General features: G+C 43.2%; 1 protein-coding gene across 3 annotated transcripts in view; it reads left to right on the top strand.

Moving 5' to 3' along the window:
- Window positions 1–582: 582 nt before the first annotated feature.
- The window catches only part of ATG5 (autophagy related 5), a 146,737-nt gene continuing 130,017 nt past the window's right edge, over window positions 583–17,302 (top strand). Inside the window, exons 1-3 of one of the 3 annotated variants that reach the window (XM_065400723.1) lie at window positions 583–632; window positions 5,846–6,006; window positions 8,868–8,995. In XM_065400723.1, coding sequence (XP_065256795.1) covers window positions 5,899–6,006; window positions 8,868–8,995 — 236 coding nt within the window. In that variant the 5' untranslated portion in view covers window positions 583–632; window positions 5,846–5,898. Of the gene's footprint in view, window positions 633–667; window positions 687–5,845; window positions 6,007–8,867; window positions 8,996–17,302 lie in introns of those variants that run through there. The other 2 variants (XM_065400724.1, XM_065400725.1) reach the window with 2 other exon arrangements.

Below are 17,302 nucleotides of genomic sequence, written 5' to 3'. Positions count from 1 at the left end.
CAGTACCTGCTGGAAACCGGCTCCCTGCGAGGGGCCTCGAGCTGTTGCTTGACTATGGTGCCATCACAGCCGGTGTAACGTCTAAAACGGGTAGCAGCTACCGACGGGACTGATGTGTGGGTTTTTTAGCCGCCGTCCCACATTTTGCTACCTCTCGCCTCTCCCATCATCTGGCCGCCCCATGACGGCGCCACCAACAGCCCGACACCTCAGGTCGCTGTAACTCGGGGCTGGGGGGCTGCTGGGGATTTGTCGCCCATCTGCACCCCCACTGCCGGGGGACAGGTCCGGCAGCGAAAGGGATCAACGAGTCCCTAGGCCGGACTCGCCACTGCGCGCGCACCTCCCTCGGCTTAGCTGAGCCCAGCCTGGTCAGTCCCAGCCCGTCTCTGCCCCACCCACACAGAAATGAGCGGCAAACCCCCTCCCGCGAGCGTTTTCGTGACGTCATTCATCCGCGCCGCCGCCAGTCGCCTTTGCTGCTAGTTCCGGAGTCGGTGACAGTAGGAGGGTTTCCCTCGAGGGCGGAAAGCTTCGCTCACGTGCCAGGCGGACTGCGCGCGGATTGGCGGAGGGCGCCTCAGTCGGTGTCACGCATGCGCGCGGCTGGGGTGCGCGCGGAAGAGGTTCCGGTAATAGCTTCCTTTCCCCCTTTCCTCCCCTGGGAGGCGCGGCCCCTCGTGGGTGTGAGTGACTGGGGATGGGGCACGTGGAGCCGATGCGTGGGGTGTGGGCGGGATGGAGATGAGACTGGAGGTGACTCGGGCAGGGCGGCAGTGAGCTAGTTGGGACTGGGGTGAGTCGGAGGGGGGAGGGACTAACGGGTAACGAGGGGGCGGGGGAGGAGTGAGTGAGGGAAGGGGGCAATGGGGGAGGCTGTGGGGAGTGACCCTTCATGCTGGGTTTCTGCTTAATGGCACCATCTGTCTCTTAAGGATTTCTGAGCAAATTAGCTCTGTTTATAGGTGAATAGATGTTTTTTCTCCCTGCCAGCTCCCTGAGTTTTTTCCTAGGGTCTGGAAGGCCCCCGGGTTTTCTGTGGTTAGTCAAGAATGCCAGAGATTCTGCAGTCATTCAGGAGGCCTTGGTGGGCCAGAGAGCAATCCAGCCCATCATGCTGTGTTGACTGGACATGACTAATATAGTAATTGTAATAAACCTTCTTTTTGTCAGCCAAATAAACATGAGTGTCTCCAAATATGCATGGAGAACAGCTGGAGTAAGAAGGTAGTATTTTAACATACTGACTTATTTGCTACTATCTGGTTTTCTTTGGCTAGTTTTTTGTTCTGATCATAGTTATGGGCCCATCACTGGGTATGTCTACATTGCATATCTGAGCTAACTTTAACCCATCTAGCTCAGGTACTGGAGCAGTGAAGCTGCAGCAGCACAGGCTTCAGCATGGGATAGCTACCTGAGTAATTACCCAGAGTTCTGGATGGGCTTATCCAGCCTGCACTGAAGCCCAACCTGCTGTGACTTCACTTCCAGTACCCAAGCTAGGTAGGTTAAAGCTAGATCACCTGTTTCTACAGGAGCTATAGTCACACCCTGTGATGCAGTGTAGACATGCTCACTGTGTCCTGCTGATTCACCTGGGACTTCAGTGCAGACAAGATTTCATAGGAAGACTGTGAAAATGTTTTTCAGCATTATTAGTACCAGTTCAGCTCAACCATTAAGCAGTCTTAGGAGACCTAATGTAGCTGGGCCATGAGTGCTGCTGTTTTAAGCACCATGTTATGTCTGGTTTGAGCAGGGTCGGATTAAATGTTGCTTAAAATGCAAGTAGCCTGCCCACACTAGGGCTTTGCATGTTGCTGACGCTGGTTGAGATGAATGGTGGCATGTTTTAGAAAAGTTCTTTAATGTAGACACATCTGTTCATGTGCTTGGGTGGGGATAAGGTAGTTTATTAGATCTGTCTGCATTCCCCAGCCCTCCTCATTTTCCATTCTCCCCTTGCTGTTCTGTTTTGTCATGCAGTTACTGGTAATTCTGAAGATGCTATTCTGTAATCAGCCAGTCTTTAGTCAGAGTCATTGTTAAAGATTAATTGACTTCATTTTAAAATGAACATAGACTTCTTAAAATCAGCTACTTTGGCTTTTAAAACACACCTGTTCTTACAAGTATTGCAGTTCTAACTCTAACTTATGAAGAATGCATTTTTAAAAATATAGGGCACAGAGGACTGGTCTGCACTTGAAACACTACAGTGGCACAGCTGCAGTGCTTCAGTGTAGACCAGGGGTGGGCAAACTACAACCTGGGGGCCACATCTGGCCTTTCAGATGTTTTAATCTGGCCCTCAAGCTCCTGCTGGGGAGCGGGATTGAGGGTTTGCCCTGCTCCGCGTGTGCCGTGGCTCCTGGAAGCAGCGGCATGTCCCCAGTCCAGCTCCTATGCATAGGGGCAGCCATGGGGCTCTGCATGCTGCTCCCGCCCCAAGTGCCACCCCTGCAGCTCCCATTGGCCAGGAACCCCAGAGCCCGCACCCCCAGCTGGAGCCCTCCCCCCGCAACCTCTACCCCAGTCTGGAGCCCCCTCTCACACCCTGAACTCCTCATTTCTGTCCCCACCCCAGAGCCCGCACCCCCAGCAGGAGCCCTCACACCCTCCCACACCCCAACCCACTGCCTCAGCCCGGAGCCCCCTCCCACACTCCAACCCCCAATTTCGTGAGCATTCATGGCCTGTCATACAATTCCATACCAAGATGTGGTCCTCGGGCCAAAAAGTTTGCCCACCCCGGTGTAGACACTGCATATAGTGACAGGAGGGGTTCTCCCATCGACATAGGTAATTCACCTCCCAGAGGCAGTAGCTAGGATAGTGGAAGAATTCTTCTGTCAACCTAGTGCTGTCTACACCGAGGAGCAACATAGCTGGGTCAACCTAATTTTTTAGTGTAGACCAGGCCTAAGCCTTGCTACTAGGCAGAGTGCTGCAGAATGATTTAGGTCCTCTTTGGGTATGACTATGCTGCAATTAAAAACCTGCGGCTGGCCCATGCCAGCTGACTCGGGCTCAGGCTGTGGGGCTGTTTAATTGCAGTATAGATTTCTGGGCTTGGGCTGCAGCCCAGGCTTTGGGACCCTCTCACCTTGCAGGGTCCTAGAGCCCATGCTCCACCCCAAGCCTGGAAGTCTGCACTGCAATTAAACAGCCTCGCAGCCTGAGTCCCATGAGCCTGAGTCAGCTGGCAGAGGCCAAAGGCAGGTGTCTAGTTGCAGTGTTGACAGACCTTTTGAGAATACAAGTGCTCCCACCTCTGTGTATGAACCAGGATAATTTAGAAGGTGCATGCCTGCCCATCATCAGTTTGCAAACAGCTAGAAGATGATAAGGTGATAAATAACAGTCAGCATGGATTTATCAAGAATAAATTGTGTCAAACCAACCTAGTAGCTTTCTTTGACACGGTAACAAGCCTTGCGGATGGGGGGAAGCAGTGGATGTGGTATATCTTGACTTTAGTAAGGCTTTCAAACTGTCTTGCATGATCTTCTCTTAAACCAACTAGGGAAATACAACCTAGATGGCACTACTATAAGGTGGGTGCATAACTGGTTGGAAAAGTGTTGCAGAGAGTAGTCATCAAGTGATTCACAGTCAAGCTGGAAGGTCATATTGAGTGGGGTTCTGCAGGATCAGTTCTGGGTCCAGTTCTGTTCAATATCTTCATCAGCGATTTAGACAATGGCATAGAGAGTACACTTACTAAGTTTGTGGACAATACCAAGCTTGGAGGGGTTGCAAGTGCTTTGGAGGATAGGATTAAAATTCAAAATGATCTGGACAAACTGGAGAAATGGTCTGAAGTCAATAGGATGAAATTCAATAAGGACAAATGCAAAATACTCCACTTCATAGAATCATAGACTTTAAGGTCAGAAGGGACCATTATGATCATTTAGTCTGACCTCCTGCACAACGCAGGCTACAGAATCTCATCCACCCACTCCTGTATCAAACCTGTGTCTGAGCCATTGAAGCCCTCAAATCATGGTTTAAAGACTTCAAGGTGCAGAGAATCTTCCAGCAAGTAACCCGTGCCCCACGCTGCAGAGGAAGGCGAAAAACCCCCAGGGCCTCTGCCAATTTGCCCTGGAGGAAAATTCCTTCCCGACCCCAAATATGGCCATCAGCTAAACCCTGAACATGTGGGCAAGACTCACCAGCCAGACACCCAGGAAAGAATTCTCTGTAGTAACTCAGATCCCACCCCATCTAACATCCCATCACAAGCCATTGGGCATATTTACCGCTAATAGTCAAAGACCAATCTCATTATACCATCCCCTCCATAAGCCTATCAAGCTTAGTCTTGAAGCCAGATATGTCTTTTGCCCCCACTACTCCCCTTGGAAGGCTGTTCCAGAACTTCACTCCTCTGATGGTTAGAAACCTTCATCTAATTTCAAGTCTAATCTTCCTGATGGCCAGTTTATATCCATTTGTTCTTGTGTCCACATTGGTACTGAGCTTAAATAATTCCTCTCCCTCCCTGGTATTTATTCCTCTGATATATTTGTAGAGAGCAATCAACTGCACACATACAAAATGGGAAATGACTGCCTATGAAGGAGCACTGTGGAAAGGGATCTGGGGGTCATAGTGGATCACAAGCTAAATATGAGTCAGCAAGTGTAAGAATGTTGCAAAAAAAGGGAACATCATTCTGGAGTGTTGTAAGCAAGGCAGGAGAAGTACCATAATTCTTCTGCTCTACTCTGTGCTGATTAGGTCCCAGCTGGAGTATTGTGTCCAGTTGTGGATGCCACATTTCAGGAAAGATGTGGACAAATTGGAGAAAATCCAGAGAAGAGCAAAAAAAAAAATGATTTAAGGCAGGGGTAGGCAACCTATGGCACGCGTGCCAAAGGCGGCACACGACCTGATTTTCAGTGGCACTCACACTGCCTGGGTCCTGGCCATCTGTCCGGGGGCTCTGCATTTTAATTTAATTTTAAATGAAGCTTCTTAAACATTTTAAAAACATTATTTACTTTACATATAACAATAGTTTAGTTATATATTATAGACTTATAGAAAGAGACCTTCTAAAAACTTTAAAATGTATTACTGGCACGTGAAACCTTAAATTAGAGTGAATAAATGAAGACTCGGCACACCACTTCTGAAAGGTTGCCGATCCCTGATTTAAGGTCTAGAAAACATGACCTATGAGGAAAGATTGAATAAATTGGGTTTGTTTAGTTTGGAGAAGAGAAGACTGAGAGGGGATATGATAACGTTTTCAAATATGTAAAAGGTTGTTATGGGGGGGTGGGGGGATTATTCTCCTTAACCTCTAAGGATAGGACAAGAAGCAATGGGTTTAAATTGCTGCAAGAGCGGTTTAGGTTGGACATTAGGAAAAACTTCTAACTGTCAGTGTGGTTAAGCACTGGAATAAATTGCATAGGGAGGTTGTGGAATCTCCATCATTGGAGATTTTTAAGAGCAGGTTAGACAAACACCTGTCAGGGATGGTCTAGATAATACTTAGTCCTGCTATGTGTGCAGGGGACTGGATTAGATGACCTGGAGGCCCCTTCCAGATCATCACTATCTCCTACATGTCTGACAGCTAAGCAACTTGTTAACTTTTGTATATTTTGTTCTTTAATGTTCTGCTATTTAATTCATATTATCTGTAAACCCTTTCAGCCAACTGTTTCTTTGTAGCAATTAATAAATTTGGTAACTGGATAAATAGAACTCTGTTCTTATTACCTCGTGTCATAGGAACATAGTAAAGGGAGTATTGTAAAATTTTGTATCTTTTATTTGAAAAAGCTGATCTTGCTTTTTGTCTTTTGGGGGTGTGGCATAGTTCTGGTTGAAGAAATAATTTAGTCTACATGTGCTTCAGTACCCATTGGAAGAATGACAGATGACAAAGATGTGCTTCGAGATGTGTGGTTTGGACGAATACCAACCTGCTTCACGCTGTATCAGGATGAGATAACTGAAAGGGAAGCTGAACCTTATTATGTAAGTACAATGAAGATAGGCAGGGATAGCCCAATCACATCTGGGGTTTTTTCAGGCTCTTTGGTTTTGATGCTGCTGGAGGGAATGTTGTGTGTGTGTGTGTGTTTTAAATGCAAGCAAGAGTGGGTGTTCTAGTATAAATGTTGACTAGGTGGCTGCTGGTGTTCTTATCAGTATTCCACCTAGACTTGATCCAAGGAGAGTTAGATGACACAGTGAGTTTAAAAAAGAAAGGGGTGTCTGGCTTGTGCTAAAGCTCTCACCATTATTACCATTCATGAAACTGTAATAATGAGAGTGCTTTAAAAGGTGTAGGCAGGGCTTTTCACTTGAACCTCAAATTAACTGTGTTGCATACCTGGGTATGGTGACGTCCAGTGTGTGCAATGAATGCCTTTAAATGTATGTGAATAAGATTGCTGGTTTCACTGGAAAATAATGGATGTGTCCTAAGAAGTGTTACCCTATTAGGAGTAGACAGAACATATTTATAATATTTCTTTAGACTAAGGGCTAATCTACACTACTGCACTACATCGGTGCAACTGAGCCGCTGTGGCGCGTCTGGTGAAGACGCACTATGCCAACGGGAGAGCGCTCTTTTGTCGGTATAATTACTTCACCTCAACAAGAGGCGGAAACTATATCAGCAGGAGAATGTTTCCCGCCAACTGGTGTGGACAGCGCTTAGGTTGGTGTAACTCGCGTAGTTCGGGGGGGGGGGTGACTTTTTCACACCCCTAAGCGATGTAAGTTGTATTGACTTATGTGGTAGTGTAGACAAGCCCTTAGTATGTAAACAGTAATAGTTTTGTTCTAACTTTACTGAATTTCTGTAAAAAGATGCTTAGGAAGCAGACTTGGGATTGGAACAGGGGGATGGAGAGAAGAAAAAGAAAGGTATAGAATTTAATTATTGCAGTTGTGGACTTGAGAATGCATTCTGTCATATTCTGAGTACTAAATATTCATGGATTTAAGGCCTGTGTACTTAAGGGAAAGTATCCCCCTCCAGCTGTCAGAGCTCACTATATCTGGTAGTAGTTTTAGACGTTTATCTTTTTTACATAGTTTAATGAGAGAAGCTTCTATTGTCACTCAATGTGCTTTTTTTCTATTTCAGTTTTGTTTAGTTACTTTTGTTGTCCAAGGCAAGCATATATATTTTTATATTCCAGAAGTTTCTCTAGCAGTTTTGCTCAACCCCAACAGCCCTTATAGGAGGCCTTATGTAACAATTCTTCTGACTTCCTTCAAATGGAAGAGTGTAATAAATACTGTCTAGACCGATGGACTAAAGGCTAGAAAGTAGTTAAATGTATCTTTTAAATGTTTTTATATGTTTTTCATCACAGCTATCCTCTGTAAATACTCCTGTCAGTAGTATTGTAGTGTCAGTATTTGAAGAAAGGAAAATATTGGGCTAAAAGTTTTTTTTGTACTGTTCTTTGGATTATCTGCGTGTACATGACCTGATAAAATATCTAAATTTTTAGACTAAATGTGGACAGCTGTAGGAGGGATGAGAAACATGACAGAATGAACTAGAGATATCTTTATGCACCTTATAAAGCTGATTTAATATACTTTGTATTCACTGGAATGAATAATTTTAAGTCTAGGGTAGGAAAATGGTAAAATTAGGTTCTCTAGTCTCTTGCTAAGTAGGGAAAAGTGATGATCTTCCATAGAGCAGGGGGACACACGACAGGGTTCAGGATGGAAGGAGCTTTCTGGCAGCAGCTGCTTTCTCAGCTTGCTGATCTACTTAAAAAGGCAGTGTACTTAGGGGGTCAGCGTACTTAAAGGGGCAATGCACGCATCTCTCTCACACTCACGGTGTGTGTCTCTGTCTCTGCCTGCCATGCTGTCTCCCCTCCCTCCATTCGTGCTGCCTTGTAGAGTGTGAGGCTACATTAACAACAATCAGTTAACCCTTGAAGGCTCAGCCAATTGCTAGTTCATCATTTAGCAGTAAGGCATTCCCTGGGAAGTATCCCACCCTCTGACTCCACCACCTCAACCAAGCTTCACAATCATCATCGCTGTGTACCAGTATTAAATTGTTTGTTTAAAACTTATTCTCTCTCTCTCTCTCTCTCTCTCTCTCTCTCTGTGTGTGTGTGTGTGTGTGTGTGTATATATATATATATATATATATATATATAGTCTTTTGTCTGGTGAAAAAAAATTCCCTGGAACCTAAACCCCCCCCCCCCTTCCCCATTTACATTAATTCTTATGGGGAAATTGGATTCGCTTAACATAGTTTTGCTTAAAGTCGCATTTTTCAGGAACATAACTACAACGTTAAGTGAGGAGTTACTGTATTACAAATTTTTAAAGTATCAAATGTATATCTGATCAAAATTTTTAGCACAAGTGAATCTTTATTTTCAAGCAGTTCTTTATAGAAATGTATCTATCCTGTTTGATGATACGGCATACTCTATTTTTATACCTGTTAGAAAGAAAAGGGTCCAGTTGTGAGAAATGTAACTGGACCTGACCATTGAGTAATTTCTGCCTTTTTGTAAATTGCTTCTGTCTCCCTCCAGGTGCATTGAGTGAGGCAAGAAAAAAACCAATTTACAGACTATTTTTTGTGTTAAAATATTTTCAGTGCTGTAAACAGTTGCATTCAAAACTTGTTTTAAAATAAGTATTTGATAGCATTAACTTATTGGTGTTTAAGAAGCAAATTACTATTACTGTCTAAAAGTATGGCATGTTTTAAAAAACAAAAAAAACCAACTGCATATTTTGTCTTCTTGAAAAACAGTATCTATATGTGGCTTTATATTAGATTTCTAAAACTTCAAAAAATAAATGACACCTGCTTGTACAAACTTTCCTTTCAGTTGCTTTTACCTAGAATAAGCTACTTGATGCTGGTAACGGACAAAGTGAAAAAACACTTTCAGAAAGTTATGAGACAAGAGGATGTTACTGAGATATGGTTTGAATATGAAGGCACACCACTGAAATGGTGAGTTGATTTAACTTTGGATCATTAAACTTAGCATGTATAATACTAAAAACTACTGTATAAAAAGATTAATCGAGTTAAGCACGCTGTCAGTATTTGCATCATAAACTAATCACACCTTACTGTAAAGACTGGAGTTTCAGTACAATGGCATCTTCTTGGAGAGACCCATCACAATATTACCATTTACAAAAATTTTGAATTAGTTTTGGCTTGAGTGATATTTAAACTCTGTCTCTCTGTAGAACACTTAAATGCTTACTGTGACAGCTCTGATGCTTTGGAAGCATGGAATATTCAAGGACTGTTATATTGAGATATGACATGCTATGGATACGTGGAATATTCAGACTATTGTGTCAACTTTATAAATGTCATATGCATCTTTATAAACTGGCTAGTAATTGTATTCCTGGCTAAATGGGGGAGCTAAAAGTTTGTGTTGTTTGGCAACTGTTTCATGAACGTAGTTGTTTCCTTTCTACTTTCTGCTGTAGACTGTGAACTGTAAAAAGTAACATTGCTAATCAGTAATCTTTCATGGAATAATACTTCCTTATTTCTGGAGGAGAACTGTTTTTAAAGCAGGTGATTTGAAAGCTATGGTGTGTGCTACCTCAATACAAATAACATTAGTTCTTAGTCATGAATTGAACAAGGCAAACTGATTTTAACATGTTTCTAGATGCATTTCTATATGTTGTAGATGGGAAGAAAAATATTGATATTAGCCACTTGGGTTTCTGTGAAAACTAAATGTCATCTAGTGGACTCTGCTTTGCACTGCTGACTTGCAGGTGTTGTCTTGTGACTCTCACGCTAATGAAATCCTATGAAAGGTGTTGCTTGAAATTGTTCGTAGGGCTGTCGATTAATCACAGTTAACTCATGAGATTAATTTTTTTAATTGCAATTAATTTTTGAGTTAATTGCTTTTAACCGCCCTGTTAAACAATAGAATACCAATTGAAATGTATTAAATATTTTTGGATGTTTTTCTACATTTTCACATATATTGATTTCAGTTACAACACAATACAAAGTGTGCAGTGCTCACTTGTATTATTTTTTATTACAAATATTTGCACTGTAAAAATAATAAAATAAATAGTATATTTCAACTCACCTCATACAAGTACTGTAGTGCAGTCTCTTTATCATGAAAGTTCAATTTACAAATGTAGATTTTTGTTTTGTTTTGTTACATAACTGCACTCAAAACCAAAACAATGTAGAACTTTTAGAGCCTACAAGTCCACTCAGTCCTAATTCTTGTTCAGCCAATCACTAAGACCAACAAGTTTGTTTACATTTAGGGGAAATAATGCTGCACGCTTCTTATTTACAATGTCAACTGAAAGTGAGAACAGGTCTTTGCATGGCACTTTTGTAGCCGATGTTGCAAGGTATTTATGTGCCAGATATGCTGAACATGCATAAACCCCTTCATGCTTCGGCCACCATTCCAGCGGACATGCTTCCATGCTGATGACGTCGTTAAAAAAATGTGTTAATTAAATTTGTGATTGACCTCCTTAGGGGAGAATATTATTTCTCCAGCTCTGTGTTTTATCCAGATTCTGCCATATATTTCATGTTATAGCAGTCTCGCATGATGACCCAGTACATGTGTTGTTCGTTTTAAGAACACTTTCACTGCAGATTTGACAAACACAAAGAAGGTATCAATGTAAGATTTCTAAAGATAGCTACAGCACTCGACCCAAGTTTTAAGAATCTGAAGTGCCTTCCAAAATCTGAGAGGGACGAGGTATGGAACATGATTTCAGAAGTCTCAAAAAAGCAACACTTCGATGCAGAAACTACAGAACCCGATCCACCAAAAAAGAAAATCAACCTTCTGCTGGTAGCATCTGACTCAGATGACGAAAATGAACATGCATCGGTCCTCACTGTTTTGGATCGTTATCAAGCAGAACCCTTCATCAGCATGTCCTCTGGAATGGTGGTTGAAACATGAAGGGACATATGAATCTTTAGCGCATCTGGCATGTAAATATCTTGCAACACCAGCTACAACAGTGCCATGCGAACGCCTGTTCTCACTTTCAAGTGACATGGTAAACAAGAAGCGGGCAGCATTATCTCCTGCAAATGAAAACAAACTTGTTTGTCTGAGCGATTGGCTGAACAAGAAGTAGGACCGAGTGGATTTATAGGCTTTAAAGTTTTACATTGTTTTGGTTCTGAGTGCAGTTATTTTTTTGTACATAATTCTACATTTGTAAATTCAACTTTCATGACAAAGAGATTGCACTACAGTACTTGTGTTAGGTGAATTGAAAAATACTATTTTGTTTTTTTACCGTGCAAATCTTTGTAATCAAAAATAAATATAAAGTGAGCACTGTACACTTTGTATTCTTTGTTGTAATAGAAATCAATATATTTGAAAATGTAGAAAACATCCAAAAATATTTAAATAAATGGTATTCTATTATTGTTTAACGGCACAATTAATTGCGATTAATTTTTTTTTAATCGCTTGACAGCCCTAATTGTTAGCAATACAAAAAGAAGGAAACTGGAATATATGCAAGAAATTTGTACATCCAGCTAGAGTTGGCACAGTGGAAGTTTCTCTTAGAATTGAACAATGGTGATTATTACTTTGAATTGTAGAGCCCACAATATACTACATGCTGTTTCAATGAATAGTAAGGCATAGTGCTTGCTCCACAATCTTATATAGATAGGTGAAATATTATGACCTCTGTAATCTGTGATTATGTTGTAGTGGGGGAAAAAGGGAAACTGGACTCTTAATATATTTTATTGGTTTAAAAAAAAGAACGGCTTTAACTAAAGACTAATTTGTATTTTGATACTCCTCGGTTAGACTATCCCCTTCTTTTTTCTTATTATTTGTATCATCATAGTACCTAGGAGCCCTAATCATGTACCAGGATCCCACTGTACAAACACATAACAAAAAGACGATCCCTGCCCCAAGAATCTTACAATATAAGTATAAGATGAAACAACGGATACAGACCGATGGGGGGAATACAAGGAAACAGAGAGACAGTATTGGTTAGCATGGTAGGTAGTGTTCTCTGTATACCAGCAGCCTAACAGTTGTCAAGTTTTTATAGGCATCACAGCGAAGGAGTGTTTTGAGGAGAGATATGAAGGTGAATGATGAAGTTGCTTTGTGGACATTTACGGGGAGCTCTTCCCAAGCCTGTGGGGCAGTCTGGGAGAAATCACAAAAGTGTCTGAAAATTTAACAAGTGGGCAGTGGAGGCCAACATCTTTGGCTGATTGGAGGCGAGTATCGACATCTCATTAGCAAGAAAAAGTTGATAGGTGGGATGGGGTCTCACAGTGAAGGACCTTGAAAGTGAAGCTTATGTTTGATGCAATACAAATGGATTCAAAGTGAGGGATGAGATTGTCTATGATGGGCTAGGAGAACTCTCTTTGCTGCAGCATTCTGAATGGATATGAGCAGGGCAAGATTGCTTTTGTCAAGACCAAATAGAAGGATGTGGCAGTAATCAAGACACGAGATGATGAAAGCCTGGATGAGAGTTTTAGCTGTGTGGTTGGATAGGAAAAGCCGTATCTTAGAGATGTTATGTAGCAAGAATCTGCAAGTTTTAGATATAGCCTTGATGTGAGGTCCTTCAGAAAGGTCCAAGTTGAAGATGGTGCCCAGGTTACAGGCAGGATAGTGGTGTTGTACACCATTATCAAAAAGGAGTTTAGCAGCTCTGTTTTGGCTATGTTTAGGTTGAGCTGGCAGCTAGACATCCAGGAGGAGATGTCCGAGAGACAGGCTTATTTTAGTTTGGACAGAAGGAGACAGGTATGGAGTAGAGAACAGCTCCAAGGACATTTGAATTAGAATTAGTCTGATTTCTAGGAGCACGAGGCACTACTTCAGGAGAAATATCTTTAGAAGGGTAAACAGAGCAGCCAAGTAAAAATGGGGTCGCTTAATAATGATCAAGGCTATTAATGGTATGATTCTGCAAACATTTAAGCATGTACTTAACTTTACTACCGGGAGTAGTCCTATTGAAATCAGTGGGGCTGCTTGCAGTAATAAAGTTAAGCATGTGCACAGGTGTTTGCAGGATTAGGTCCTTATTTTCATTATTGTAAGCTTTCCTATGTAAGTAAAGTGTTGGGCCATCCGAGGGACCTTTTTAACATTTGATGAGCACCAGCAATGTGGTGAGAACTGTACAGAACAGAGAATATGTAGGCCCTGCCCCAAGGAGTTGATTTATCTAACTTTTTTTTATGATGTAAAATGACACATTCTACTCTTGTTTAATCTAAGATGCATAGGGTCTTTACTCATTTTTAGGGGGGGAGCTATAGGGAGGTGCTCCCAAGCATTATGGAACTCTGGCTTCCCATGGGAGATAGAGAATGGCGAACATGAGAGCCATTGCATGGAGAAGTTTGTGGCCTTCCTTTGCAACAGTACTACAGAATGGCCCATGGGTACCCCTTGAGCCATTCTGGAAGAGCAGTGAACCTAAAATTACGAGGCATTCTCACCAGCTTATTTAAGATGTTGGGTAATTTTCAGAGAGACGAGGTGGGTGAGTTATTGAACCAACTTCTGTTGGTGAGAGAGAGAAGCTTTGGAGCCACAGAGAGATTTGGGAAAGGTATTCCCAGTGTCACAGCAAAATGCAAGGTGGAACAGATTGTTTTGCATAAGTAGTTAGCTCATACAGTAACTCCTCACTTAACATTGTAGTTATGTTTCTGAAAAATGCAACTTTAAGTGAAACCATGTTAAATGAATCCAATTGTCCCATAAGATTTAATGTAAATGCGGGGGGGTTAGGTTCCAAGGAAATTTTTTTGGGGCAGATAAAAGGCATTATACTGGATACTGTACAGTACTGTACTGTACTTGGGAAGTGCCCCGGCTTACCCCACACAGGCACAGCCTGCTGCAGGGAAGGACTCTAGGAAGCACCTTTGCAGCAGCAGCGGCAGCTTCCCCGGAGAATAGGCTCGGATTTTGCCAGGAATGCTCCAGGCCCTCCTCTTCCTGTCCCTGCTCCACTCCAGGCCCACCTCTTCCCACCCCCACTCCACCTCCTCTCCGGAGCACGCCACATCCCTCCCCCCCAAAGTCCTAAGTGCCGCCAAACAGCTGTTTGGTGGTGCTTAGGAATTTCTGGGAGGGAGGGGGAGGAGCGGCGGCGTAGTGCTTCTCCGCTCCTGCCCCTCCCTCCCAGAAAGTCCTAAGCGCGAAGTGCTGGGAGGGAGGGGGAGGAGCGGAGAAGCCCTGCGTCTCCACTCCTCCCCCTCCCTCCCAGAAAATCCTAAGCACCGCTAAACAGCTGTTTGGCAGTGCTTAGGACTTTCTGGGAGGGAGGGAGGGGGAGGATCAGAGACACGGCGTATCCCCGCTCCTGCCCCTCCCTCTCAGAAAGTCCTAAGCGCTGCCAAATAGCTGTTTAGTGGTGCTTAGGATTTTCTGGGAGGGAGGGGGAGGAGCGGAGATGCAGGGCTTCCCTGCTCCTCCCCCTCCCTCCCAGAAAGTTCTAAGCGCCGCTGGGAGGGAGGGGGAGGAAGCTGAGAAGAGGAACTTGTGCAATGCTCCCTTGTAAAGTCACTACTCTTCCACAGAATCTTACAAGCAGGCAGACAAACGACTTTATTAAGGGAGCATTGCACAACTTTAAACGAGCATGTTCCCTAATTGAGCAGGGACATAACATGAAACAAAGTTAAATGGGACAACGTTAAATGAGGAGTTACTGTACTTTAAGGCAAGGATTGGCAACCTTTGGCACACAGCCTGCCAGGGTAAGCACCCCTGGCGGGCCGGGCCGGTTTGTTTACCTGCCGCGTCCGCAGGTTCGGCCGATTGCGGTTCCCACTGGCTGCGGTTCGCCGCTTCAGGCCAGTGGGGGCTGCGGGAAGTGGCGCGGGCTGAGGGATGTGCTGGCCGCCGCTTCCCACAGCCCCCATTGGCCTGGAGCAGCGAACCGTGGCCAGTGGGAGCTGCGATCGACCGAACCTGCGGACGCGGCAGGTAAACAAACCGGCCCGGCCCGCCAGGGTGCTTACCCTGGCAGGCTGTGTGCCAAAGGTTGCCGATCCCTGCTTTAAGGGATGGTTCATGGTAGAGTGGCCTGTTAACACCTCTGCAGTCATAGGACAAAAAGAGGGGATTAATGGGTTACGGATTGTTATAATAAGCATTTAAATTTAAATTCATTTTTCTGCTAGATACTACAAATTATGGACTGAGTAGAGCCATTGGATTTATGGCTTATTACAACAATCTGTAACCCACTAACCCCCCTTTTGGTCCTAAAACTAATCCCCTCTAACCTTCTGCCGTTTTCAGAAGCCTGAGGGGTGAAAAATGGACTCTTTAGCGTGCCCAAAAACTTAACAAATCTGAGCTTTGGTGTATGGACCACATTTGTTCGTTAACCCTTTCAACAGCTTCATAGATGACATGAACAAGAAAAGGATCAATATAGATTCTTCTGGTACCATGCAAGAGAGAGCCCTTATGGCAGAGAAACAATGGTGAGATGGAGCTGGTTACGCTGGCATTAACTTTTTGAAGGCGGCAGGCTAAGGGAACAGTGGCAGTTTAATGGAGTTGGGGGAACTCAAATGGGCAAAGTATTGTGAGCTGTGTTGTACAGATTAAAAATAGTAATCCGTTTTTGCACAATCAGGAGCTGCCATCAGAGTATATAATGTTAATGCTAAACAGTATTTAACAAATGCAGGTTGATATAGTCTGGCAACATTAGGACATTATGCAAATAGAATGGGTATCGATAAATATCGCCAGGAGGGATTGGGTAAATTTGGTAATTGTTTTTAATTTTTTTTTCTCCTTTCTTGCTTTGAGAGGACTTAATATGCTAGTTCACTGACCAAGCAGTGTTAAAAGTCCTAAAAAAAGATACATTTTAATTAAATGTTCACAGTCTACCTGAAATCTGGTGCATTGAAGTGCAAAGAAAACAAACAGAGGGCAGGGGGAAGTCTCTGATCCACCATTTATAGAAATCTTAACTGTTAATTGACTAAAAATTTTTACTTACTACAATGTTTTTTTTAAGCTGATTATGTCTCTTTATAATGGCATGTTGATGGGTTAAAAGTAAATGAAAACAAAACTGCAGTGGAACTGCTACTTAAAAAGCCATTGTAAGGGTTTTAGTACAATATTCTGCACATTGGGTGGAATGTAAATATATTGCTAATAAATGTGAACCCCAGAATCTCGTACAGTGGTGATCTCTAAAGTAGGATTGATTAAAGTAGGATTTCCGTATTCTATTTTGTGAACACACAACGAGAAATGGAAACAACATAAAAATAGAGATGTCTGCTCTCTACGCTCTATCTCTGTATCCATCTTGCATACTTTGAGTTGTTTCCACATCTGTCTTAGTCCTAAACTGATGGCCACAGCTAATTTCTTTTAGTAAATTTTAATGCTCTAGGACCTGATCCTTCATTTCTGGTACACCCAAAACTTCCACTGATGGAGGAGAAAATATGGCAATTAGTAGACTTCAAATACCTTGCATTTTCTCAACTTTCACCTTCACCACAAATTCTGTGTCATGGGAATTCTTTCCTGTCTTTGATGTGACAGTTGCTTATATGCTACACATGTCTTATTTTATCGCCACAGAAAGGTGGTTCTAGCATGAAAATAACAGTGCTCCTACTTGTTCTGGCTGACACACTACATCTTCCCCAATGCTTTTTCAAAGCTTCCACACAAAAAAAGTTGTGAAGTTGATGGCAGTTAATTTCCCTTAGTTGCCTTATGTCTTTCTGAAAATATTAATGAACCTAAATAGAGTTCTGCAGCTGCACACTTACACCTTACAAGCACCTGTTTTGTAATACTACAGCAACAACTAATGGCCGGGCTGGAAGTCAAGTCACTGCTATGCATTTATAGATTAAAGCAGGGATCGGCAACCTTTGGCATGCAGCCCGCCAGGGTAAGCACTCTGGTGGGCCAGGCCGGTTTGTGTACCTGCCGCGTCCGCAAGTTCGGCCGATCGCGGCTCCCACTGGCCGCTGTTTGCCGCTCCAGGCCAATGGGGGCTGCGGGAAGGATGTGCTGGCTGCCGCCTGCCAAAGATTGCCGATCCCTGGATTAAAGCCTTGCGAAAACTAAGAATTGCTCCAGCAGCTTATAAAGAGAACTGTGGCCTCATGGAATCTTTTCCTTTCCTTTTTTATTTTTCCCCACAAGACCTGTCTGCCCTGGGCTCAAAATCCAGTTCAGTCTGACTCTGGCAATCAGACTGTATATTT

This window comes from Emys orbicularis, chromosome 3, assembly GCF_028017835.1.
Source record: "Emys orbicularis isolate rEmyOrb1 chromosome 3, rEmyOrb1.hap1, whole genome shotgun sequence".
Taxonomy (NCBI): Eukaryota; Metazoa; Chordata; order Testudines; family Emydidae; genus Emys; species Emys orbicularis.
This window is presented reverse-complemented; position numbering and strand designations above follow the sequence as displayed.